The sequence below is a fragment of the Gossypium hirsutum genome, chromosome D11 (assembly GCF_007990345.1).
Source record: "Gossypium hirsutum isolate 1008001.06 chromosome D11, Gossypium_hirsutum_v2.1, whole genome shotgun sequence".
Lineage (NCBI taxonomy): Eukaryota > Viridiplantae > Streptophyta > Magnoliopsida > Malvales > Malvaceae > Gossypium > Gossypium hirsutum.
The window spans coordinates 68,586,164-68,611,393 of NC_053447.1; the positions used below are offsets into that span (position 1 = coordinate 68,586,164).

The 25,230-nt window shown below is 33.4% G+C and overlaps 3 protein-coding genes across 3 annotated transcripts; 2 read left to right on the forward strand and 1 right to left on the reverse strand.

Moving 5' to 3' along the window:
• Positions 1-879: 879 nt before the first annotated feature.
• On the reverse strand, positions 880-4,937 carry LOC107934961 (disease resistance protein RUN1). The gene is made up of 6 exons (XM_041104442.1): positions 4,756-4,937; positions 4,172-4,634; positions 2,909-3,940; positions 2,499-2,822; positions 1,813-2,237; positions 880-1,684 (listed from the first exon to the last, which is right to left on the reverse strand). The coding sequence occupies exons 1-6, from the start codon at positions 4,935-4,937 to the stop codon at positions 880-882; spliced, it is 3,231 nt and encodes a 1,076-aa protein (XP_040960376.1).
• Positions 4,938-8,524: 3,587 nt separating this feature from the next.
• LOC121223487 (disease resistance protein RPV1-like) lies at positions 8,525-10,004 on the forward strand. The gene is made up of 3 exons (XM_041105020.1): positions 8,525-9,223; positions 9,504-9,739; positions 9,820-10,004. The coding sequence occupies exons 1-3, from the start codon at positions 8,736-8,738 to the stop codon at positions 9,858-9,860; spliced, it is 765 nt and encodes a 254-aa protein (XP_040960954.1). The 5' UTR covers positions 8,525-8,735; the 3' UTR covers positions 9,861-10,004.
• Positions 10,005-10,041: 37 nt separating this feature from the next.
• On the forward strand, positions 10,042-14,606 carry LOC107954962 (disease resistance protein RUN1). Its single transcript, XM_041104443.1, has 8 exons — positions 10,042-10,213; positions 10,316-10,605; positions 10,704-10,744; positions 11,407-11,647; positions 11,782-12,870; positions 12,961-13,183; positions 13,346-13,688; positions 13,929-14,606. The coding sequence occupies exons 1-7, from the start codon at positions 10,042-10,044 to the stop codon at positions 13,681-13,683; spliced, it is 2,394 nt and encodes a 797-aa protein (XP_040960377.1). The 3' UTR covers positions 13,684-13,688; positions 13,929-14,606.
• The last annotated feature ends 10,624 nt before the right edge of the window (positions 14,607-25,230 follow it).

Sequence of the window (25,230 nt, forward strand, 5' to 3'; positions counted from 1 at the left end):
TGCATTGAAACTTACAAGATTAGCTTGTACAACTTGCATTGCTGACTTTTCAGTCAATCAATATCAAAACATTTACCTACTTAGTTCAACATGAACTAGATTACAAAAAGAAAACGAAATGAAACTAAAACAGCAAATAGATTGGCAGCTTCAAACTTCAGTTGCTGCACACCATGGCTCCACTCTTGCTGCGATTCCAGAAGCTTGACCACCTTTGCATGTCGTGCATGGCCACCTTTGCATGGGAACTAAACTTAACAGTAAGAATTAAGTATGAATTTTAAAATCTGAATTTTGGTACCCACCAAAATCCCCTATGGATATTTTATCAACTCCAAAGCAGAATCATTTTGCTACTGTATCGAAATCTCCAGTTACTGTTCAATTTTCCTCCACATTAATTAATATATATGGAGAATTTCCTTCTTGGACAATATATGCTATATCTACAACAGAACACATACACGACAGGGGAATGAAGATGAGAAAAATAATGGTAAGCAACAATCACAACTGTTGAACAAATTTCCAATTTTATGTTTCATAAATTATGCTTTTAACATTTACAATGTGGAACTACAAGGTTTCAGTATGGTAAAGCACCTTCTAGAAGACAAGTAATTTATAAAGCAGAGCAAGTTTAGATTCATCCTGGTTTGTTTTAATTAATTAAAGCACTTCATTTTGTGTCACTAATTTATAAGTTGAAAATTTACTATTAACAATTGTGGAAAACAGAAGTGTGACAATATGAAAAAGAAATGAAAAAGCTGAAAATTTTATGATAATATGAAAATGAAACCCCTACCTATGCATTTGGATGACATAATTGAAAGTCCTCAAAAGCAGAGCCCAAGATGGAAAGAAATACAAACTATTTCAATCTTTTAAGTCATCCATCCCCTTCTTCACCATCATGGCTAAAGCTTCTTTTGTTCCCAGCATGTCTCTTTCAATAGCACCTGTATCATCTGTACCATCTGTATCATCTGTACCATCTGTGTCATCTGTAGCACTCTCTGCATCCACGTAAAATACATGAACACCACATCTCTCCACCTTGATATACTCTTTTCCTCCTCTTCTTAAATCCAAAAGTCTGATGTAGAATTTGAATGATGCCTCCTCATAATTCTGGTCTTCTTTAACCATGTCGGCGGTAGATAGAATAAACACGTGATAATCCTTGTACTTCTCTGGCTCAGGAAACAATAACAAAGATATTTTACTTCTTAGCTTTTCATAACCACCACCACCACCATCATTGCCACCATCGGCGGCTGTAAGTTGGTACTTACAAATACATTCAACATCACTAATGTAACGGCAGTGAGTGAGATCAGCCACAAGGCAGATGACAAAAACCAAAAATCTGCTCCCACCACCCCCATTTGGGGCTATCTTCAAACTTAAGGAAGAATTCATGCTCTGACACTTGAACTTATTTGCTGAAATTTTGTTTCCTGGGAAACAACAAATCAAACTTGACAAATCAGGAATCTTGCCACAGCAATCAAATCTCGCTGCCCATTTCTTAGCTAGGGATCGAATTTTGAGCATGGCATTTGCCTCAATGTTATTAATTGAGTCTTGATTCAAGTTGAAGCAATTACGGAATAGCATGGTAAACTCATAAAAACAAGCATCATCAGCATCTAAATAATCAAACTGATTAAATTTTGATCTGCAAAGGAAACCTTTTCCAATGATGTGCAGTCAAGTACATTCAACTTGAGCAGATATGGTGGAAGCTCTGAGAGTAATTTGAGGCTCTTGCAACGATCCATATGCATATACTTAAGGCTTTTAAACCTCAAGCTTGGTGAGCGCACATCAACAGTTGGAAATTTAACGATTGGACAACCACTAAGATCTAGAGAAAAAAGGGATTTCAACTTTGAAATATTGCTTGATACATCTTTTACCATTGAGTCTGTCAAGGTCAACCATTGAAGTCTGTCGAGATGCTCAATGAAATCAGGTACTTCTTTTATTCCGGTTTCTGATAAATCTAACTCATAAAAGTAATTTGGGATCTCCGGAAACTTCTTGAGACTACGACATCCCTCAAGGCGAAGGGTTTTAAGTGATGTCAAACGGGCGAGGGAAGGAAGTTTAACCAAACTTCCGCAATTTTCACAGTCAAGTCTTTCCAGGTTGAGGGCTCCTAATAAATTAGGGATCTTCTTTAAATTTTTGCAACTGAAAAGGTTAATTTTCCGTAAATGAACAAGATCCTGCACATGATGAGAACATATATAAAGTAGTTGGAGCATCATTTACTTAGAATCAAAATAAAATTTATATTTGATGTATTGGGTGTATTAATTCACCCACCATCAATACATCAAATTGTTTCTTTTAAAAAATAGAATAAAATCTTTTATATTTATTTTTTAAAAAATTTAATAAAAATATGTTATTTAAATGCTATATCAATTACAAATTCTTTTTCTTAGAAAAATTCTTCGATGAAGAAAGTATAAAAGTATATATACCTGATGAACTTCGTTCCAAAGTTGTTCCATGTTTCCATATGGTAATTCCAATGCAACAAGGTTCTTTGGATTAAAACTTGACGATAAAGATTTGAAGGGGTAATAATCCCATCGAAGATACCTTAGCTCATCCGGAAGAGATATAATATCATCTTGGTCTGTATGTAGCTTCTTATAATCCTCATGCTCTTTCCTCAACCAACTCGAAGGAAAATAGAAGAAAATACATCTAAGATTAATCATGCTTTCAAAAACAGAAGGTTGGAATAATAGGTTACCCATACATGACATGTCTACCTTTATTCCTTGAATTCGATCAGTTCCCTGATAACAAAAACCAATTTATCAAATATTAGCATGGAGAAATTTATGGACATTCCATTAAATAACTCATAAAAATTAGTGCTTACTTTCTTATATTTGAGCACTTCTTCCACGTGTTTAAGAGTCCATAGTCGACTGCACTTACCAAGGGTTTTAGATTCTTGACAAACAATGTCCTTTCCCATCTCTTCAAGCGTATCATGCATATAAATTGTATCTGGACGTCTGAAACTGCGCATTGCAGAATAACCAAAATGACCAAGAGAGAAATTAGTAGAAGATGAGACATTGATGAGGCATTTGTCAGCCAATTTGTTTATTCCACACTCTGCACCCTTATAACAACCACTTAGAATAAGTTTTGTTCTTTTTATTGATTCCCCTTTAAAGAAGCATGCAATGTCAAGAAATATATTCTGCTCTACTAAATCTAGCCCGTCATAACTACTTTTCAAAGCCTCTGAATTTTTTTTTTCTGGGGGACAGCCCTTTAGCTTCTCCACCTTACTTTCCCAATAATTTATACTTCTTTTATTTAAATCAGAACCCAAAACTTTAGGAGCAAGTGGATTGCCTTGAGTGTACTTTACAAACCTACGGGATAGATCTTGAAAGCCAACTGCGGGATTCAACTGCTTAAACGCAAAGGTAGAAAAAAGTTGAAGAGAACCATTCTCATTTAACCCTTTCACCTCATGTATTGTGTCAGCTCCTCCACTCTCAAGCACTTGTCTATCTCTTGATGTTATAATGGTTTTACTTCCATAACCAAAATGTTTAACACCCATATAATCTATTTGGTCTGAGTCATCAACATCATCAAGGACAACAAGTACTTTCATCTTGTTGAGTCTCTCTTGACTTAAAGTGGATCCAATGGAGGGGGTGCCTATATCAACATTTGATTTCAATAATTCCAAAAGAAATTTATTTCGTAAAGATTCCTTCCCTTGTTTTTTTATTTCCTCTCTAACATTTTGAAGAAAGCAATGACTTTCAAACTCTGAAGAGAGTTTTTTATATACAGCCTCAGCAAGGGTTGATTTGCCTTGACCACCCATTCCCCAAAGTCCTATTACACGATAGTCTTTTTGCTTAATCAGCTTCAACATCGCATTCTATTCCAACCAATTCTTCAGAAGCACTTTCAAACCCAATGTTCGTCAACTTTTTTATAACATATTCAACATCTTTAATGTACTCGGTTTCAGGTCCAGAAAACAATAAAAAATGTAAATAAGTAAATATGAAATCTAAAACAAAGATAAGTTGAAAATAACAAGATGAGAAAAATATAGTTACCTGTCAAATTTGCCTCCTTCTATATGCCACCCTTTTAATTTACCGACCTCTGCAAAAGCAGTTTTCCATTGTTGTACTCTATCAGCTGGTTGCTCTGATTCATGCTCTTCGAAGGATGTCTTAAAATGCCCACCACTATTTCGCACATCGGAAGGATCAACATGGTAAAAGACGGAAAGAACAATATGTTTGTCAGTGGGATTGTGCTTGTGATCCATGATGTCAGAAAGTTCGCCTAAGCATGATTTTGAAGAAGCATAGGCTTTAGATAAAACGAGGATTGAGAGATTTGAGGCCGAAATTGCTTGAGAATATGTTGGTGGAAGTTTCTCTCCTTTTTTCAGTGTTTCGTTATCGGGGAAGACATTAATTCCTACTTTTTCCAAAGCTTTGACTAAGTGATTGGAGAAGTTGAGGCGTGTGTCTTCACCTAAGCTTAAGAAAACTTGATGCTTCATCAACTTTTGCATAACATACGCAACAATATCCTTGACGTACTGGGTTTCAGGTCTAGCAAATAATAGAAGAAGCATATATATGAAATCCAAAACGAAGATAAGTCAAATATAAGGAGATGAGACAAATATAGTTACCTATCCGAGATGCTTCCATCTATATGCCACATTGCCACCCTTCTAATTTACCAACTTCAGCAAAAGCAGTTTTCCATTTTTTCACTTCATCAACTGACCTCCTTGTTTCATGCTCATCAAAGGATTTCTTAAAACTCCCATCAATATTCTCCACATTAGAGGGATTAACATGGTAAAAGATGGGAAGAACAATTTGTTGTTCGACGCTATAGCGGTCCATGATGTCAGAGAGTTCAACCAAGCATGATTTCGAAGAGGCATAGTGATACGAGTCACAGAGGCCCAACCCAAATTCTTGAAGGCAAGGCCCAATAAGAAGATTCCAAGCCCAATCAAGAAATCCACCCATACTTAGTTGAAAATCAGGCCAAATTGTCAAAGTGGCCCAAGTTGTAAAGTTTTATTTTTATTTTTATTTATTTATTTATTTATTTTTACTTAGTTTAATTTTTATGTAAATATTCAATCCCAGAGTCCCAAATAAAGACCCTTGGCTGAATTTTCATATTAAAATAATTAGGAGTTCTTTTTTATTTTAGTTTTCTAATTAGATTAGGACTAGTTATAAGGCCTATTTAAAGGCATGGCTAGCCACCTTGTAAACAACTTCTCAATTATATCAAAAATATCAGATTTGTTTAAGTGCAGAATTCTCTTTGAGTTTTTCTCCAAGAATTCTCTCTTGAGCTTTCTTTAGAAGTTGTTTTAACAATCTTTTGATTGTGGGAGCCATCTTCAACCTTCTTCTTGCCATTGATATTCTTTGGAGGGGAGATTAGAGCCGTTTGAAGGGAGTTGTGAGATCTTTCGGGATTTCAAGGCTTCTTAGGACTTATCTTTTAATTTCTTACTGTCAATTCTTTCTTTATTTCTGCTTGTGCCGAATCTTTATCTAATTTATTTTCTGTTCTTATTGTGTTTTCAGTCTTTTTCTATCTTAAGGAATCAACCCAAAAATCCCAATTTCTAGGGTTCTTCCATACTCTTTTTGGGTGAAATTAGATTGTCGAAATTTGGGGAAAACTATCTTGGTGTTCAATTGGGCAGAATCGCAATCTCCTTTAGGGTTTCAAGAACCCTTATTAACACTTATTTCTATTCTCAATTTGATTCTTTGCTGTTTTGGGGATTTTATTTCAGATCTGGAAATTCAAAGTTCTAATCTTTTAATTTTCTGTTTCGTTTCAGATCTGATTGTTTAGGATTTTCGTAGGAGTTTCCCGTGACTTGCCAACTCGATCTTGGTCCGCGCGCAACCCCGTATCACATAGTCTGCAGATAAAACGATGATTGAGATATTTGAGACTGCAATTGCTCGAGAAAGTGCTTGTGAAAGGTGGTCCCCCCTTTCCATTTTTTCTTCATCGAAGGAAACATCAAGTCCCTCGTCTTTCAAAGCTTGAAGTGAGTGGTGAAATTAAGGCGCGTGTCTTCACCTCTGAAGCTCAAGAAAACATGATACTTCATTAGAGTAGAGGAAGAAGAAGAAGAAGAAGCCATGGAAGAGTATTGAAGCAAAAGAGAGAAAAATATAGCAAGTGAGTTTTGCTTGGGTTGTAGAATTATTGTAAGAAGAAAAAGTCTTTGGTATAATTTTATTAAATGGGAAAGAGATTGAAGGCGTTTCCCTTACTTGAGCTTAGCGAATTATCTTAGTCAACAACACCACAGATAATCAATTCTCCTTTTTATCTTTTACCGACAAAAGTGGGAGTGTTTTGATGGTGGGTCCATCAAACCCAAAATGGATCTTATTTGAACGATTAATAAAATATAAATTTAAAAATCGCGATTAATTGAGCTTGGATGAGAGGATAAGTTTACAGTTTTATATTAGAGTCCTTCGTGATGTTTTAAATATTCTAAATCAAGATAAAGCTAAGAGTGCTTTTGATCAATTTAATTTGATGTAATTTTTATTTGTTTGTTTGTTTTTTTTTTCACTTAAAATTCGGTTATTATCTGAAATCGAATCGAATTGAATTTTATTTTTATTTAATATATAATTAATTTTAATTTTTATGATATAAAAATACATATTTTATATTTAAAATAGTGAAAGTAATTTAAAAGTTTTTGAAAAATTATTGTATTTTAGAAATATTTATGAAAATGAATTTGAAATTTATCAAATAATATTTAAAAGCAATAAAACAAAACTCATTTTATCAAAATAAACCTTAAAAATTAAAACAAAAAATTAATATAAAAAACCGTGAACCAAATCGAGCCGAATTAAACTATAATGGACTATTCAAAAAATATAAATAACTCGACCCTGTGAACCTCTTAGAAACTTCACTATCCATGAAATTAGAAATTTTGGAAAATGGTCAAATTTTGATTTTGAGTCCCTCTGCTATTCTCAAATTTGAGATTTAGTCCTTTAACTTAAAATAATCTCTTTATTTATATGTTGTCATTAGTTAATTCAAACAAGATAGTTAACTATTTCAATTAAAATTAAAGATTTAGTATGTATTATTATCAAAGTGATATAATATCTTGTAAAAGGTATGTAAAATAAACAAATAAAGAACAAAAAATTTGAGAGAGAAGTGAAGATAAGGCATAGTTAACTTTTTCTATATATGTTTATTAAGATAAATAATCTTATGAAGCAAATCCAAAAATTTACTTTGGACCCAATTCTAAAGTTTTGCTGAAGCATAGGCGAAGACTTGAATACCCCACCGCCATGTACTATCTCTATTTCATTTAAAATAATCGTTTTAAATTTATTTACGTATAAGATATGATCTTTCTAATATATATTAAAAAATTTTAAATTTTTTAGCCATACAATCGTATTCAATATGTACATATCTCAAATGTTGATAATATAATTTTTTATACCATTTAAAATTTGTCACTTAATTTACATTTTCTTTTTACTATTTAAAATTTTAGTCGTTCCATTCATTCCTTTTTACATAATTGAAATGTGTACATTTTAATTGGTTTTTATTTATTTATTAAAAAATTATTTTCATTATATATAATTAATTTGAGATAGAGATTTGAATAAAAATGGATAGTTTCGTGACAACGCAGGTAATAATAAAGTGAAAAATCCTTTAACAAAGATAAGATCGTAATTTAGACTGAGTTCAAAACTATTTCATTTTTTTAGACCAACTTATGTGTTCAATTTAATCAATTAAAATTGTTTTTTTATATATTTGGAATTTTAAATATAAGTCCTTTACAATACTCAAATAGGTTTAATTTCTTCTAATAAAAGTACCATTTAAATTTCATGGCTTGAAGTACAAATAATATTATTCCAACTCTTCCCTTTGTAAAGTATTTATGCTTAGACGTTTATTTTTAACACTTATTCAAAAATGAATATAAAGAGTATGCTCTTTTAACTAAAAAATTTATTTTAGTCATTTATTTAATTTTTTATCTTTTTAGTTTTTCAACTTGTGTTTTCTATCAAATCATCCTAAAATTTTATGAAAAAGTTAAATTTTTTAACTTTACTGATATAGCATACATGTATATTGCCACATAGATGACATATCAATTAACTAATTTTTAAAAATTTTAAAAAATAAATAAATATATTTAAAAATTAAAAATTATAAAAAATATTTTTAAAATTTAAAAAATTAATTAAATACTAACATGTCATGTGCATGGTAATCCGCAAAGTGAATAAACATTAATTTTCTCATCTATTTTAAAGTGATTTGACCAAAAATTCAAATTTAAGAGTTAAGAGAAAGCAAGTAGATAAACACAAACTTAAGAAGACTTGCAATTATTGTCGGCTCCATTTTATCAACACCCAACTTCTTGGATTCACATGCATCACTCATTTATGACCCCCCAATTTCCACAACTACTCGCATTCATTTGGAAAGTGAAAAGGTTATAGAGAAATTGCTTAGAAACCACCTTTATTCTTCCCTGGAAATTTGATCTGTTTCTAGTTTCTTTCAGACGTATTGAGCTATCAGTTTTCTGATTTTCAACACTACATCCACATTTTTTTTTCTCGCATATAGTCATGTCGTCATTACCTTCAACTTCTTCGTCCAATTCTAGAAAGAAATATGATGTTTTCTTGAGTTTTAGAGGTGGAGATACCCGCAACAACTTTACTGATCATCTCTATGATGCTTTAAGTAGGAGTGGGATCGTCACTTTTAGGGATGATCCAAAGCTGGAGGCCGGCGAAGAGATCGCGCCAGAACTCTTTACAGCAATTCAGCAATCATGGTGTTCGGTAATCGTTTTTTCACAAACTTATGCCTTTTCAAGTTGGTGCTTGGAGGAGCTTGCTGAGATTGTTAAACAACATAACAACGACGGCCATAAAGTGTTTCCAATTTTTTACGATGTTGATCCATCTGATTTAAGAAAACAAATAGAGAAAGTGGAAGAAGCCTTTGCTAGACATGAAGAGAGATACAAAGAAGATAGGGAGAAGATCCAAAGGTGGCGAAATGCTTTAATTCAAGTGGCTGGAATCAAGGGATGGCATTTAAATAACAGGTAACTCTTTCTTTTCTTCTCTATTTTCTATTTTTGGGATATATATGTATAACTTTGTTTTTTTCTTTCTAATCCTATGTGTTTAATTGAAAAGTGCCATATTTCAGTAAAAGAGCAAACTCTGTGTTCTGGCTCCGCAACAGATCTTGCTTTCTTATTCTTGGTTCTTGTTTGCTTCCAAACTATATTATGTTTCATGATTCATTGAAAAAGAAAGTTTATTTGAAACATATCAACAAATTTTTATTTAAAACATTAAATTTTCCTCTGTTTTTTTTAGGCATGAATCAGAATTTATTAAAGACATTGTCAAGAAGATATCAGCAAAACTATGTCAGACATATCCAGCTACTCATAGCGACTTGGTTGGAATTAGTGAACGCTTGGAGGATTTATATTTGAAAATAAACATTGGGGAAGATGATGTCCGCGTTATAGGAATTTGCGGAATGGGTGGTATCGGTAAAACGACACTCGCAAGAGTTGCTTACACTCAAATGTCATCTCATTTTGAAGGTAAAAGCTTTATTGCTGATATTCGAGAAGTTTCAGACAAATGCGGACTAGTTTCTTTACAGAAACAACTTCTTTCACAGATCTTTTATGGAGAATGCTTCAACTTTTTCGATGTTCATGAAGGAAGTGACATAATTAGCCATAGGTTGTCTCACAAAAAGGTTCTTGTTGTTCTTGATAATGTTGATAACATACAACACTTAAAATGCTTGGTTGGAAGGCACGATTGGTTCGGATTAGGAAGTAGAATCGTTGTAACAACAAGAGAAGAACATTTGCTTCGGTCTTGGCCAGTTGATGATATGTATGAGCCCACAACATTGAATCCCAAAGATGCGCTTCAACTTTTCAGTCTGAAAGCTTTTCATAGTGATACAGTGCAGAAAGATGATTTCATTGAGCTTTCTAAACATGTTGTAAATTATGCTGGTGGACTCCCTTTAGCTCTTGAAGTTTTTGGTTCCTTTTTGTGCGGTAGAGATGCAACTCAATGGAGAAGTGCGATTGAAAGATTTAAAAGAGATTCTAATAAAGAAATTCTCGATAAACTTCGAATCAGTTTTGATTGACTGGAAGAAAGGGAGAAGAATATATTTTTAGATATAGCATGCTTCTTCAATGAGGAGGAGAAAGATTTTGTGATCAAAGTATTAGATGGTTGTGAGTTTTTTCCTGATATCGGAATTGATGTTCTCGTTAAAAAATCTCTCCTAAAAGTCTATGAACACAACAAATATTTGAAGATGCATGACTTGTTGCAAGAAATGGGAAGAACAATTGTTAAACAAAAATGTGTTGATGAACCTGGAAAACGTTGCAGATTGTGGGAGGAAAGGGATGTCCATCATGTCCTAACAAAAAACACTGTAAGTCATTCAACAAAAGTTATATACTATTTCTTTTTTATCCTACATTATTTACCATTTATTTTATTTTCTTATTGTCTGTTCTTGATTTTTTTTAGGCTACAAAAATGATTGAAGGCATAATCATCGATAATAAAAGGTAAGAAGACACACATAAACTTACATCTATGTGTACTGTAAATAATTATTGTTTTTAAATATGATAAAAAAAAACTATAGCAAAACTTTTGACATTATTCAATATTTCAATGTTTAATTATGAAATTTATCTAGCAACATATTTACTTTTTCAAAAGAATCAAAAGAGAAATGTAGTATTTTTTAAATATTAATGGTATATTTTGTTGTGAAAATTAATGGTATATATTTAATGTACTAAAAGCGTATATCAACGAATTAGATTATAACATGTCATCAATTTTTTTAATGAAAATGGTTTCATTTTTAATTATGCGTCATTGTTTGGTTCATTAACTTGTAAGTTATGCATTGTTTGCGGACCAAATATAAATCAACATATTAATTCAATTTTTTAGGATTAGGTAATTTAACATCAGATGTGATTGTTAGATATAAGTATCTCTTTAATATGGGTATATTAAAAAGAATTAAAAATTATTTTTTAATGTATTTAAAAGGTTCTTAAAGGATCATATCTTAATACCCATATACGAATGTGCATTAGATATAAGTATTGGATACGAGTACTTAAAAAACAATATCGATGCAACATTTCTTTTAGATATTGAATGTTTTTATATATATTTTGAAGCTCATTTTTGTTTTCCTCATGGATATTAGGGAATCGATCAAGATGCTCAATTTGAGTGTGGATACCTTCTTGAAGATGAAAAAACTGAGATTGCTCAAAGTGCTTTGCCTTTCAAATTGTAATGATCTCAAATATCTTTCTAGTGAACTACGACTTTTAGATTGGACAGGATACCCTTTAAGATACTTGCCTTCAAGCTTTCAACCGGACAACCTTGTCGCACTTCTTTTACCATATAGTCACATTCAACAACTATGGAAGGGAAATAAAGTAAGAATTAACTCATCTTATCCTTGTGTTTTAGCTTATTTTAATAAAAATTATTAAACTTTGATTAAGGTAAAACAAAAATGAGCATTATTATGTTTTCTCATTTGTTTCTAATTTATTACGGTCTTCAACAGCCCTTGTTTAACTTGAAAATAATGAACCTCAGAGGGTCTCAAAACCTGATCAAGACACCAGACTTCACAACCGCATCAAATCTTGAAGTTTTGATTTTGGAAGGTTGTACCAAATTAGTGGATGTTCATCCATCAATCGGGGTGCTTAAGAGCCTTAAACTTTTGAATTTAAGAGATTGCAAAAGTCTTAGGACTCTTCCAACCAAAATTGGAATGGAATCTCTTGAAACATTAATTCTTTCGGGTTGCTCAAGTCTTGTAAGATTTCCGGAGATTGATGGGAAAATGGGACGTCTAAAAACTCTAGATCTTTCCGGTTGTTATAGAGTGGAAAATTTGCCGGAGAATTTACAGCAAGCAAAGTTTTTGGAAGAGCTCGACTTGAGTGAAACAGCCATAACAGAACCACCACCCTTCATTTTTCAATTTAAAAATCTTAAAGTTCTGTCTTTCAATGGGCGCAAGGGACCATCATATAAGTTACTACCAAATTTTCCTTCTCTTTTCAAGGTAAGCCAAGGAAGAAGGGCGAATCCCATGGCTCGGATGTTGCCTTTGTTGTCAGGTTTGAGTTCATTAACAAAGCTAAAACTAAGGGACTGCAATCTTTGTGAAGAAGATATTCCACGTGATATTTCTGGTCTATCCTGTTTGGAAAAACTTGATCTTAGTGGTAACAATTTCATCAGCATACCTGCATCTCTTACTCGACTCTCGAAGCTTGCAAATCTGAAATTGTCAAATTGCAACTTGTGCAATGTTGGTGAAGCAGATAGTCATAGTGATATTTCTTGTTTATCCTCTTTGAAAAGTCTTAATCTTAGTGGTAACAATTTCATCACCATTCCCTTGGCTTTTACTCAACATTCCGGGCTGCAATCGCTTGTATTGTCAGACTGCAAGATGCTTAAATTGTTGCCTGCGCTATCATCAAATAAACAAGTGCATATAGATGGTTGTTCTTCACTTGAAGTAGTTGCAAGTCCATCAAAAGTATGCAATTTAGTGGGTTGTGACATTACTGCCATTAACTGCTTCAAATTGGCTGAGAAAACCAATGCATTAACACTGCTGAAAGAACATATTAAGGTCTATTAATCTATTTTTTCTCCCTTACAAAATCTCATACTTGAGAATTTATGGTTTTAGTTACCAGACGACTTGTGTTTTATTTTGCAGGCGGTTCGATATCCAAGAGATTGTTTTGATGGTGGCATCGTTGATATTATGATGCCCGGAAGTGAAATTCCAGAATGGTTTAGCCAACAAAAAAGTGACTTTTCAATTAAGATACCCGTTCCGAAAGATAGTCAATGGATTGGAGTTGCTTGTTGCTGCATTTTTGTCAATAATGATGCTTCAAGGGACGAGTATATCTGCTGTGATGAATCTATTTTTCAAGGTAGAAATTGTCGATCAATTTACCAGTGGGTAGGTCAACGCTTTGACAAGCCCATAATGAAAGATCACCTTTTTCTTCGTTATTTTCCGCATGATCAATTATATCCATTTTCCTTGGAGGATAAATATGGTGACTGTGAAACCAATAATTTATGGACAACAGATTGCTTAGATCAACTATGCGATGAGCTTGAGTTGTCTTTCAGTGCCGAATTTGGACCAGGTGACCCTTTTATTAAGGTAAAGACGTGTGGTGTTAGAATAGTGTACGAGAAAGATTTGGAAGAAATAAAAGAGTTGCAGTGCCATACCACTCCATCTTCTCCAAATTTTGAACACATCCAGCAACACTTTGCTCTCAACCATGGATCAGAAGGTAGCAGTTCTCAAATAAAACGGAAACGTAATATCTATGAGGAAACGGAGGAAGAAGAGCCGCAACCAAAATGGATGCAAAACTTTTTCAATTTTGTAATGGGCCAATTAAGAAAGAAGCATTAACTGTGGTAAACTACTTAACCAATTTTGTCCCATTAATTTTTTTTGCGTATGTGATATATCCTTCATACTCATATTCAACATGTACATATCTCAAATGTTTTATACCATTTAAAATTTTAGTCACTTAATTCATTCCTTTTTACATAATCGAAATATGTATTTTGATTGGTTTCACTTTTTTTCTATTAAAATTTTATTTCCACTACATATATATATATTCACTTACATCTATATTTTATTCATAGGTTGAAGATGAAGCAAATTAAAACAAAATTGTGAGACAAAGTGTGAGACAAAATCGATCCTTATTAAAGGATTCTCATTCAACAAGATAGCATAAGACTAAAGGATTCTTCTATACTTCATTTTTCTGTTTATACATATTTTGAGTAGTATCTTATATGGTATCAGTCGCCTAGTCCTGGTACGTGCTTTCGTCGTTATGTTATGGCACCACCAGCTGGTTCTAACTCTGCTGATCCTATGAGTCCGACGTTTTTTGGTCAATGCCTAGTCCAATCTTTCCCTCGTCATGACACGGTGAAGCTAGAGGGATAAAACTTTGTTCAATGGCAGCAACATATCCGATTGATAAGAGGGATATGAGCTGCAAGGTTTCTTGGAAGGTACGTTGTCTGCTCCGTCTCGATTTATTGCGTCTCCAGAAGGTGCTCTTATTCTGAATCCAGAAGCGGTTGCATTCAATCAACAGGATAAGTTGTTAGCTTATTGGCTCCTAAGTACGATTAGTTCGCCACTTTTGTCATGTTTTACCTCTGCTCAATCTGTGTGTGACATCTGGAGCATCGCAAATCGTCTTTTTGCTGCGTCAACCAGTGCAAAAATTTCTTACATCAAGCATGATCTTCATGATATAATTGTAAATTGATTAGTGATGTTAGATAATGAATGTTTGAAGTGTTAATTACAAGTTTTACTAAATGAATTTCGATGAAAATGTTGAAAAAAGGACTAAATTGTGAAAGATGGTAAAGTGTGCATAAATTTGTGATTTTGTGAAATTGAGGGCTGTTATGAGCATGAAATATGATTTGGTGAAGTTTGAAATTTAAGAATTTAGTGAATTTTATTTTTACGAGCTTTGGGACAAAAGTGGAATTTTTGAAAAGTTATGGGAAAAAAATGTAAGTTTGCCAAAATATTGTGTATGAATTGTAATTGAATGGAATATTGATAAAATGCATTAAATTGTGTTAATATAGATCAAGAAAGAAGAAATAGTGGAAGTGATCGGGGAAAAGAGAAAGTTATCGACTAAATTACAAAAATAGACATTTTGCATCCGAGGTAAGTTATGTGTAAATAATAGCAATATATTTTTATAAATTGTGAATTTTATTTGATATGTGAATCAATATTGAATGTGGAAGGAAAATTATTCATGAATTATTCAAGTGATAAATTGTTTAAAATAAAGTGTTAAGTGTATATTCCCGGTTGAACTTAGGAATAGAAGTGGATACAAGTGACATGTCACTAGAGATCAGTGTTACAATGTTACATTGAGTCCCGGGTGCTGGGTGATCTAGCATGTGTTGCAGACACCTGGCAGCTTGTGTGAGCAGGCCCGTGGACATTTCCAGTGTTATTGATCAGTGGTAGCTTCGGCTACATATCAGTGGTAGCTTCGGCTACATATCAGTGTGGCACGTATGTGCTAATTCTCTACGTATCCGTGTATATTCTGATTGTTCAACGGGATTAATAATGAGTTAAAGTGAATATGAAATGAAGTGTGTATGCAGGTACACTTGAAAGAATGAGCATATGTGATAAATGTTAAGTGTGAAAATGTATATGCAAGTGAATTGGTAAGATTGTGCATGGGTAAGTGATTGAAATTGCTAAGATATGTTTTGATTAGTTATATGTTAAAAGTGTTAATTATTAAATGAGTACTCATTGTTTACATGTAACTTACTAAGCTATTTGTAGCTTACACATTTTCTCCTTACCTTTGTTTTATAGTGATTTGAGCTTGTTCAAATTGGAGATCGTCAGAGCTCGTATCACACTATCATAACCATCTCGGTATTATGTGTTTTCCAAAATGTTTAAAACTATGGCATGTATAGAGTCTTAATCATTTTTAGTATGTTCATATGATATGGCTAAGATTAGCTATTAAAATGGTTAGTAAAGATTATGTTTTGGTGTTATGTATGTGTAAATGGTAGTTAATACAAAGAAGCAGTTTCTTTGACAGCTGCAGTGACGTGAATGTGAAAAATCACCATAAATAGTAGAAATGTAATTAGAGAGTGAATGATATATAGAATTAAATCTTATCAAGTCTATTTTTACATGAAAGAAACGGTGTAGGCAAATGAATTTTATATTTTTAGATATTTAAATTTTAGTGAGACAGAGTTAGAATGATTTTTGAAGTCCCTTGTTCTGACTTTAGAAAATCATTATTAATTGTACAGAAATAATTATGGGTCATAATTTATATTTCTAGATTCCTTAGTGAGTCTATTTTCAAAAGAAACAAACGATAACCTTATATGAATTCTGTACAATGAGATAATTTATTTTTAGTGCCAAGAGATCAGAACTGTCAAGTAGTGAAACAGGGGAGACTTTACTGAATAAACTGTACTAATTGGCCAAACTAAAAGTTCTAAAAATTTTATGGTAAGAAGGTATAAGAGTCTAGTTTCAGGGAAAATTTACGGATTTAAATTTTCAGTTTTTTAACTTGAGATATAATTAAATTAGTTACAGTCGTGCAGGTAGACGGTTTTGTTGTGAACAGTGAATTTAATTTTAAAAGCAAATTTTTATGCTCTGAATTGGTAAGTTAAATTGGTTGACATCTCGTACTCAATTCTGGTGATGGTCTCGAGTAAGGGGTGTTACATTTAGTGGTATCAGAGCTACGATTTAGTCGATTCTTGGACTAACGTAGCGAGTGTAATAGACTATCTGTAAATGCCATAATTGAATAATGATAGTGTGATGACTCCTGACATCTTAAAATGTTTTTATTTATTTATAGTAATGGATCCTAATCGAGATACAGCTGATGATGCTCAAAGTAATGTGCCTGTTGAAAGTCGACCCGAGACTTAGTCAAGGAGATGATGCTAGGGAAGCTTTTCTCCATATGATGAGTAATTGGTATACTGAGTTTGTTAGAACTAATCCTAATGCTCAACCTCCTCCGCCCCCTCCTATTCCTCAAGCTGTTCCTATAGGTCCTCAACAAACTGAAGTGTTAAGATTGTCAAAGCCTTCAGTGGATAAAATTCGAAAGTATGGAGCCAAAGAGTTTCGAGCTAATGTAAATGATGATCCTGAAAGAGCAGAGTTCTGGCTTAAAAATACCATCAGAGTGTTGGATGAATTATCTTGTACTCCAGAAAAAAGTCTCAAATATGTTATCTCATTGTTGAGGGATTCGACTTATAATTGGTGGAAAACTTTAGTGTCAGTGGTGCCTAAAGAGAAAATTACATGGGATTTCTTTCAAGAAGAATTCTGGAAGAAGTATGTAAGTCAGCGTTTCATTGATCAAAAGAGAAAAGAGTTTCTTGAATTGAAACAAGGGCGCATGACGGTAGCCGAATATGAACGAGAACTTGTCAAATTAAGCAAATATGCCCAAGAGTGTGTATCTAATGAGGCTACATTGTGCAAAAGGTTTGAAGATGGATTAACTGAGGATATCAGATTGTTAGTGGGAATCCTTGAAATTAAAAAGTTAGTAGTACTAGTTGAAAGAGCTATCAAGGCTGAAGAATTGAGCAAAGAGAAAAGAAAGGTGGAAAGTGAAGCAAGAGATGCAAGAAAAAGATCAATGGGCAAGTCATTTCAGTCTCAAGCGAAGAAGTCTAGAGAAATGAATACTCAATCGAATGTTTCTAGTGTGAATTTTCAAAGAGATCGAGGAAGACAATATTCAAGTTCTAAAGCTCAAGCGACTTCTATGGCAAGTGTAGGTAGTGTTAAACCTACTAGACCGGAATGTCAACATTGTGGAAAATGACATTTGGGGGAATGTTATTTAATCAGCCGAGCATGTTTTAAATGTGGATCTCAAGATCATTTTGTGAAAGATTGTCTAGAAAGAGAAGAGATAGAAAAGTTTTAGAATGTGAGATCAAGCAGTGTGACTACTAGAGGAAGACCACCGAGAAATATGGGGACTGGAACTAGTGGTAAAGGTGTAACAAAAGACACTACTGTAAGATCTGAAGTGAGAGCTCCAGCGAGAGCTTATGCCATCCGAGCTAGAGAGGAAGCATCTTCCCCTGATGTGATCACTAACTACTAGAGGAAGACCACCGAGAAATGTGGGGACTGGAACTAGTGGTAAAGGTGTAACAAAAGACACTACTGTAAGATCTGAAGCGAGAGCTCCAGCGAGAGCTTATGCCATCCGAGCTAGAGAGGAAGCATCTTCCCCTGATGTGATCACTGGTATATTTTCTCTTTACGACACTAATGTTCTTGCATTGATTGATCCTGGTTCTACCCACTCGTATGTATGCATGAATTTAGTGTCTGATAAGAATTTGTGTGTTGAATTGACTGAGTATGTGGTTAAAGTGTCAAATCCTTTAGGCAAGTATGTGATAGTTGATAAAATCTGCAAAAAGTGTCCTTTGATGATACAAGGTCAGTGTTTCCCTACCAACTTGATGTTGTTGCCATTTGATGAATTTGATGTTATTTTGGGAATGGATTGGTTGACATTACATAAGGCCAAGATAGATTGTAGTCAGAAAATTCTTAAGTTGAAGTGTAGTAGTGGTAAAGTTCTTCGGGTTGAAACAGATAAGTCAAATGTGATGCCAATTGTGATTTCCATGTTTGCTCAAAAATGTTTGAAAAATGGTTGTGAAGCATATCTTGCTTATGTGTTGAATACAAAAGTGTCTGAAATAAAGATCGAATTAGTGCCAGTGGTATGTGAATATTTAGATGTGTTTCCAAAAGAGTTGCCAGGTTTGCCTTCGATTAGATAAGTAGAGTTTGGTATTGAAGTAATGTCAGGTACTGCTTCAATATCGATTGCTCCCTACAGAATGGCACCAACTAAACTAAAAGAGTTAAAAGTGCAATTACAAGAGTTGACGGATAAAGGATTTGTGAGACCAAGTTACTCCCCGTGGGGTGCTCCCATGCTATTTGTGAAGAAAAAAAGATGGGACATTGAGATTGTGTATTGACTATCGTCAAAACTTAACAAAGTGACAGTAAAGAATAAGTATCCATTGCCCCGAATAGATGACTTGTTTGATCAGTTAAAGGATGCCACAGTATTTTCCAAAATTGATTTGAGATCCGGATATTACCAATTAGGAGTTAAAGAGTCAGATGTGCCAAAAACTGCTTTCAGAACCCGGTATGGCCACTATGAGATTCTTGTAATGCCTTTTGGTCTGACTAATGCTCCAGCTATTTTTATGGATTTGATGAATCAGATTTTTTGGCCCTATTTGGATAAATTTGTGGTGGTGTTTATAAATGATATTCTTATTTATTCCCGAAGTGAAGCTGAGCATGCCGAACATTTAAGAATTGTGCTACGGGCTCTGCGAGAAAAGAAATTGTTTGCTAAATTTAGTAAGAGTGAATTTTGGCTCAGTGAAGTTGGATTTTTGGGACATATTGTCTCGAGAGATGGCATCCGAATAAGATATCGACAATAGTTGAATGGAAGCCTCCAAGAAATGTATCTGAAGTGAGGAGTTTTCTAGGCTTAGGGGGATATTATCGTCGATTCGTAGAAGGTTTTTTGATGATAGCTTCACCAATGAAAAAATTGTTGCAAAAAGATGTTAAGTTCGAATGGACCGAGGAGTGTCAACAAAGTTTTGAAAAATTAAAGAAGTGTTTAACTGAGGCACCAGTGTTAGTGCAACCCGAGTCAGGAAAGGAATTTGTTTTTTATAGTGATGCGTCGTTCAATGGGCTCTGATGTGTATTGATGCAAGAAGGAAAAGTGATAGCGTATGCTTCTCGACAATTGAAACTGCATGAACGAAATTATCCTACCCATGATTTAGAGTTGGCTGCTATTGTCTTTGCTTTGAAGATTTGGCATCATTTTATATAGTGAGAAATGTTGTGTTTTTACAGATCATAAAAGTTTGAAATATGTTATGACACAAAAAGATCTGAATTTGCGACAACGAAGATGGTTGAAATTGTTGAAAGATTATAACTTGTGATAGATTATCATCCGGGAAAAGCCAATATAGTTGCTGATGCTTTGAGCAGAAAGTCTCTCTTTGCTTTGAGAGCTTTGAATACGAGATTAACATTGACTAAAGAGGGATCATTGTTTGCAGAGTTAAAAGCTAGACCATTGTTTCTTCAAGAAATTTGTGAGGCTCAAAAAGTGGATAATGAATTGCAAAGAAGAAAGACTCAGTGTGCAGTGGATGATAATTCTGATTTTCGGATTGATTCAGACGGATGTTTAATGTTTCATGACAGAATATGTGTTCCAAAAAATGTTGATTTAATCCAGAAAATTTTGCAAGAAGCGCATGATAGTCGTTTGGCAATTCACCCTAGTAGTGTAAAAATGTACAATGATTTGAAGAAATTATATTGGTGGCTGGGTATGAAACGAGATATCTCCGAGTATGTGACAAAGTGTTTAGTGTGCCAATGAGTAAAAGCTGAGCACCAAGTACCTTCAGGGTTACTTCAACTTATTATGGTGCCTGAGTGGAGGTGGGATAGAATTACTATGGATTTTGTTTCCGGATTACCATTGTCACCGAAAAAGAAAGACTCAATTTGGGTGATAGTTGATCGATTGACTAAGTCGGCTCATTTCATTCCAGTACGAATGAGTTTTTCACTTGACAAGTTAGCCGAGTTGTATATTGCTGAAATAGTCTGATTACATGGTGTGCCTATGTCTATTATATCTGATAGAGATTCACGGTTTACTTCAAGGTTTTGGGAGAAATTAAAAGAGGCATTGGGTACTAAATTGAATTTTAGTACAGCATTCCATCCCCAAACCGATGGACAGCCTGAAAGAGTAATTCAAATACTCGAAGACATGTTGAGATGTTGTGTTTTGGAATTTGAAGGTAATTGGGAAAGATATTTACCTTTGGTGGAATTTGCATATAATAATAGTTATCAATCAAGCATAAAAATGGCACCTTATGAAGCGTTGTATGGACGAAAGTGTCGGACTCCATTATATTGGACTGAACTTAATGAAAATCAGTTACATGGAGTTGATTTGGTAAAAGAAACCGAAGAAAAAGTGAAGATAATCCGTGATTGTTTGAAAGCTGCATCGTATCGACAGAAGTCGTATGCTGACTTGAAAAGAAAAGAGATTGAGTTTCAAGTGGGTGATAAAGTATTTTTGAAAGTGTCTCTATGGAAGAAAATTTTGAGATTTGGCGTAAAGGTAAATTAAGTCGAAGATTTATCGGTCCGTATGAAGTGATAGAAAGAATTGGTCCAGTGGCTTATCGATTGTCTTTACCACCGGAATTGGAAAGAATTCATAATGTGCTTCATGTTTCTATGTTGAGGCGATATCGATCGGACCCATCGCATGTGATTTCACCGACTGAAGTGGAAATTCGATCGGATATGACATACGAAGAAGAGCCGATTCGAATCTTAGCACGAGAAGTAAAACAATTGAGAAACAAAGAAATTGCTTTAGTGAAAGTGTTATGGCAACGACATGGAGTGGAAGAGGCAACATGGGAAATCGAGGAGGCTATGAGGAAACAGTATCCCAACTTATTCACTGGTAAGATTTTCGGGGACGAAAATTCCTAAGGGGGGAAGAATTGTGATAGCCCGAAATAGGGCCTGACTGGAATAGTGGTTTTGTAACCACAAATCCAAAGTGGAATAGTTTCATTTTAGAAATTTTTATTAATTATTGATTGATTAAAATATTGTGTGAAAATATGAATAGGAAATTTTAATGATTTAATGCCTAATTGAATTTTTAGAACTAAATCGAGAAAAAATGCAAAGTGTGTCTAATTGGTGATTAAATGACTTAATTGAATTATTGCATGAAATTAGAAGTGTTTATGTGGAAAATAGACCATAAATTAGTGTTATGGACACAAAAGGGCAATTCTAGAAAAAATATCTAAGTAAAGGGCATTTTTGTCCAAATTGAATAAAAGACAAAATAAGATGAAAACAAGTGTTTATCTTCTTCAAAAATTGGGAGCTTGCTGCCGAAAGTTTCATGTTACCATAGCTAGGGTTCTTGATTTTTCTAAGCTCAATTGTAAGTGATTTCTTGCCCCGTTTTTAATTATTTTCGTATTTTTATGCTTATAGAAGCTTGAATTTCATGTTTCTACCATTTAATTTAAATGAAATTAAATTTTAAAAATTGACCCATTCATGATATGATTGTGAATTGATTAGTGATATTAGATAATGAATGTTTGAAGTGTTAATTACAAGTTTTACTAAATGAATTTTGATGAAAATGTTGAAAAAGGACTAAATTGTGAAAGATGGTAAAGTGTGCATAAAGTTGTGATTTTGTGAAATTAAGGGCATGAAATATGATTTAGTGAAGTTTGAAATTTAAGAATTTAGTGAATTTTATTTTTACGAGCTTTGGGACAAAAGTGGAATTTTTGAAAAGTTGTGGGAAAAAATGTAAGTTTGCCAAAATATTGTGTATGAATTGTAATTGAATGGAATATTGATAAAATGCATTAAATTGTGTTAATATATATATCAAGAAAGAAGAAATAGTGGAAGTGATTGGGGAAAAGAGAAAGTTATCGACTAAATTACAAAAATAGACGTTTTGCATCCGAGGTAAGTTATGTGTAAATAATAGCAATATATTTTTATAAATTGTGAATTTTATTTGATATGTGAATCAATATTGAATGTGGAAGGAAAATTATTCATGAATTTTTCAAGTGATAAAGTGTTTAAAATAAAGTGTTAAGTGTATATTCTCGGTTGAACTCAAGAATAGAAGTGGATACAAGTGACATGTCACTAGAGATCAGTGTTACAGTGTTACAGTGAGTCCCGAGTGCTGGGTGATCTAGCATGTGTTGCAGACACCTGGCAGCTTGTGTGAGCAGGCCCGTGGACATTTCCGGTGTTATTGATCAGTGGTAGCTTCGGCTACATATCAGTGGTAGCTTCGGCTACATATCAGTGTGGCACTTATGTGCTAATTCTCTACGTATCCGTGTATATTCCGATTGTTCAACGGGATTAATAATGAGTTAAAGTGAATATGAAATGAAGTGTGTATGCAGGTACAATTGAAAGAATGAGCATATGTGATAAATGTTAAGTGTGAAAATGTATATGCAAGTGAATTGGTAAGATTGTGCATGGGTAAGTGATTGAAATTGCTAAGAGATGTTTTGATTAGTTATATGTTAAAAGTGTTAATTATTAAATGAGTACTCATTGTTTACATGTAACTTACTAAGCTATTTGTAGCTTGCACATTTTCTCCTTTCCTTTGTTTTATAGTGATTTGAGCTTGTTCGAATTGGGGATCGTCGGAGCTCGTGTCACACTATCGTAACCATCTTGGTATTATGTGTTTCCAAAATGTTTAAAACTATGGCATGTATAGAGTCTTAATAATTTTGAGTATGTTCATATGATATGGCTAAGATTAGCTATTTAAATGGTTAGTAAAGATTATGTTTTGGTGTTATGTTTGTGTAAACGGTAGTTAATACAAAGAAGCAGTTTCTTTGACAGCTGCAGTGACGTGAATGTAAAAAATCACCATAAATAGTAGAAATGTAATTAGAGAGTGAATGATATATAGAATTAAATCTTATCAAGTATTTTTTTACATGAAAGAAACGGTGTAGGCAAAGGAATTTTATATTTTGAGATATTTAAATTTTAGTGAGACAGGGTTAGAATGGTTTTTGAAGTCCCCTGTTCTGACTTTAGAAAATCATTATAAATTTTACAGAAATAATTATGGGTCATAATTTATATCTATAGATTCCTTGGTGAGTCTATTTTCAAAAGAAACAAACGATAACCTTATATGAATTCTGTACAATGAGATAATTGATTTTTAGTTCCAAGAGGTCAGAACTATCAAGTAGTGAAACAGGGGAAACTTTAATGAATAAACTGTACTAATTGGCTAAACCAAAAATTCTTAAAATTTTATGGTAAGAATGTGTATGAGTCTAGTTTCAGGGAAAATTTATGGATTTTAATTTTGAGTTTCGTAACTTGAGATATAATTAAATTAGTGACAGTCGCGCAGGTGGACAGTTTTGTTTAGAACAGTGAATTTAATTTAACTTGAGATATAATTAAATTAGTGACAGTCTGTTTCTCAATTTGCTGTTGACAACAATGTGTTTTTTGAATTTCACCCCGCTTATTATGTTGTTAAGGACATTCAGACACAATAAATTTTACTGCGGGGCCAAGTTCGTGATGATCTCCATCAATTTTCGGCTAGTTCGTCTGTTCTTTCTGATTTTGTTCCTTCTATTCACAACACTGGGATCCGAGGTTGTCAATTGAATGATGATAATGTTTTTTCACTGTGGCATAAAAGGCTTGGTCATCCTTCTCCTGCGATTGTTAAACTTGTACTTGACAAGTGTCAAATTGTTTCAAATAAAAAATGTCTTGATAATGTTTGTGTTGCTTGTTAGAGAGGGAAATCACATAAGTTGCCTTTTTCTCACTCTTCCACTGAATATACAGAATTGTTTGAATTAGTTGTCTCTGATTTATGGGGGCTAGGCTCTGTTGATTGTAGCGGTAATTTGTATTATGTTTCGTTTGTTGACATGTGTAGTCGATTAATTACCTCGGTTTATCTGATTAAGCGTAAATCTCAAGCAGTTGAATATTTCCTTTAGTTTCAAAAAATGGTCAACACTTAGTTTGGCAAGATTATTAAGAAATTCCAAAGTGATTGGGGAGGTGAGTTTTGTGCTTTTGCTTTAGTTCTAGCTAGTCATGGGATTATTAATCGTATTTAAATAGTAATTTAATTGTAATGTAAATAAATCCTTTTAAATTAGGTATAATGATAAAAAAATTCTTATTATTTATAAAATTTTATTTTTGAGTCAAATTATAATTTTTTTAATGCAAAATGCTGATTAAACCATTGACGTGATATGAATAGTGAACAATTAAACTTTTATGGGTAGTCTTAATTGGATCATCTTTCCACGATAGCCTTATTTAAGTTTATTATGTTTTCTCATTAGCTTCTAATTTATGATGGTCTTCAACAGCTCTTGTATAAGTTGAAATGCGGCTGAGATGGGATTGCATGTGGGATTCTCGAGGGTGGAGGTCTAAGGAGACTCCTTATCTGTGATTCGGAAGCTGCAAACAAAGGGAGTTGAAAGGTCAATGATAGGAGCCTATATCCCAAATATTAAAACCATTTGTGAGGGGTATCAAATATGTGTCTTTAAACATGTGCCAAAACAAGCAAACGGAGTTGCACATCTATTGGATACAGAGGATTAAAGAGAGATGAAGAAACTTATCTTGTTGGTGCGGTTCATTCATACACGAAAG

What these genes read in the sequence shown, in the direction of transcription:
- LOC107954962 (XM_041104443.1), top strand. Translation starts at nt 10,042, where the DNA reads ATGTATGAGCCCACAACATTGAATCCCAAAGATGCGCTTCAACTTTTC. An exon ending in ATGTCCTAACAAAAAACACT is followed by an intron (nt 10,606 to 10,703) that starts GTAAGTCATTCA and finishes GATTTTTTTTAG; the next exon opens with GCTACAAAAATGATTGAAGG. An exon ending in AACTATGGAAGGGAAATAAA is followed by an intron (nt 11,648 to 11,781) that starts GTAAGAATTAAC and finishes GGTCTTCAACAG; the next exon opens with CCCTTGTTTAACTTGAAAAT.
- LOC121223487 (XM_041105020.1), top strand. Translation starts at nt 8,736, where the DNA reads ATGTCGTCATTACCTTCAACTTCTTCGTCCAATTCTAGAAAGAAATAT. An exon ending in GGATGGCATTTAAATAACAG is followed by an intron (nt 9,224 to 9,503) that starts GTAACTCTTTCT and finishes TGTTTTTTTTAG; the next exon opens with GCATGAATCAGAATTTATTA. An exon ending in AATGTCATCTCATTTTGAAG is followed by an intron (nt 9,740 to 9,819) that starts GTAAAAGCTTTA and finishes CTTCTTTCACAG; the next exon opens with ATCTTTTATGGAGAATGCTT.
- LOC107934961 (XM_041104442.1), bottom strand. Translation starts at nt 4,937, where the DNA reads ATGGACCGCTATAGCGTCGAACAACAAATTGTTCTTCCCATCTTTTAC. An exon ending in GGAAAACTGCTTTTGCAGAG is followed by an intron (nt 3,941 to 4,171) that starts GTCGGTAAATTA and finishes TGGTTGGAATAG; the next exon opens with AATGCGATGTTGAAGCTGAT. An exon ending in TTTGGAACGAAGTTCATCAG is followed by an intron (nt 2,238 to 2,498) that starts GTATATATACTT and finishes CATCATGTGCAG; the next exon opens with GATCTTGTTCATTTACGGAA.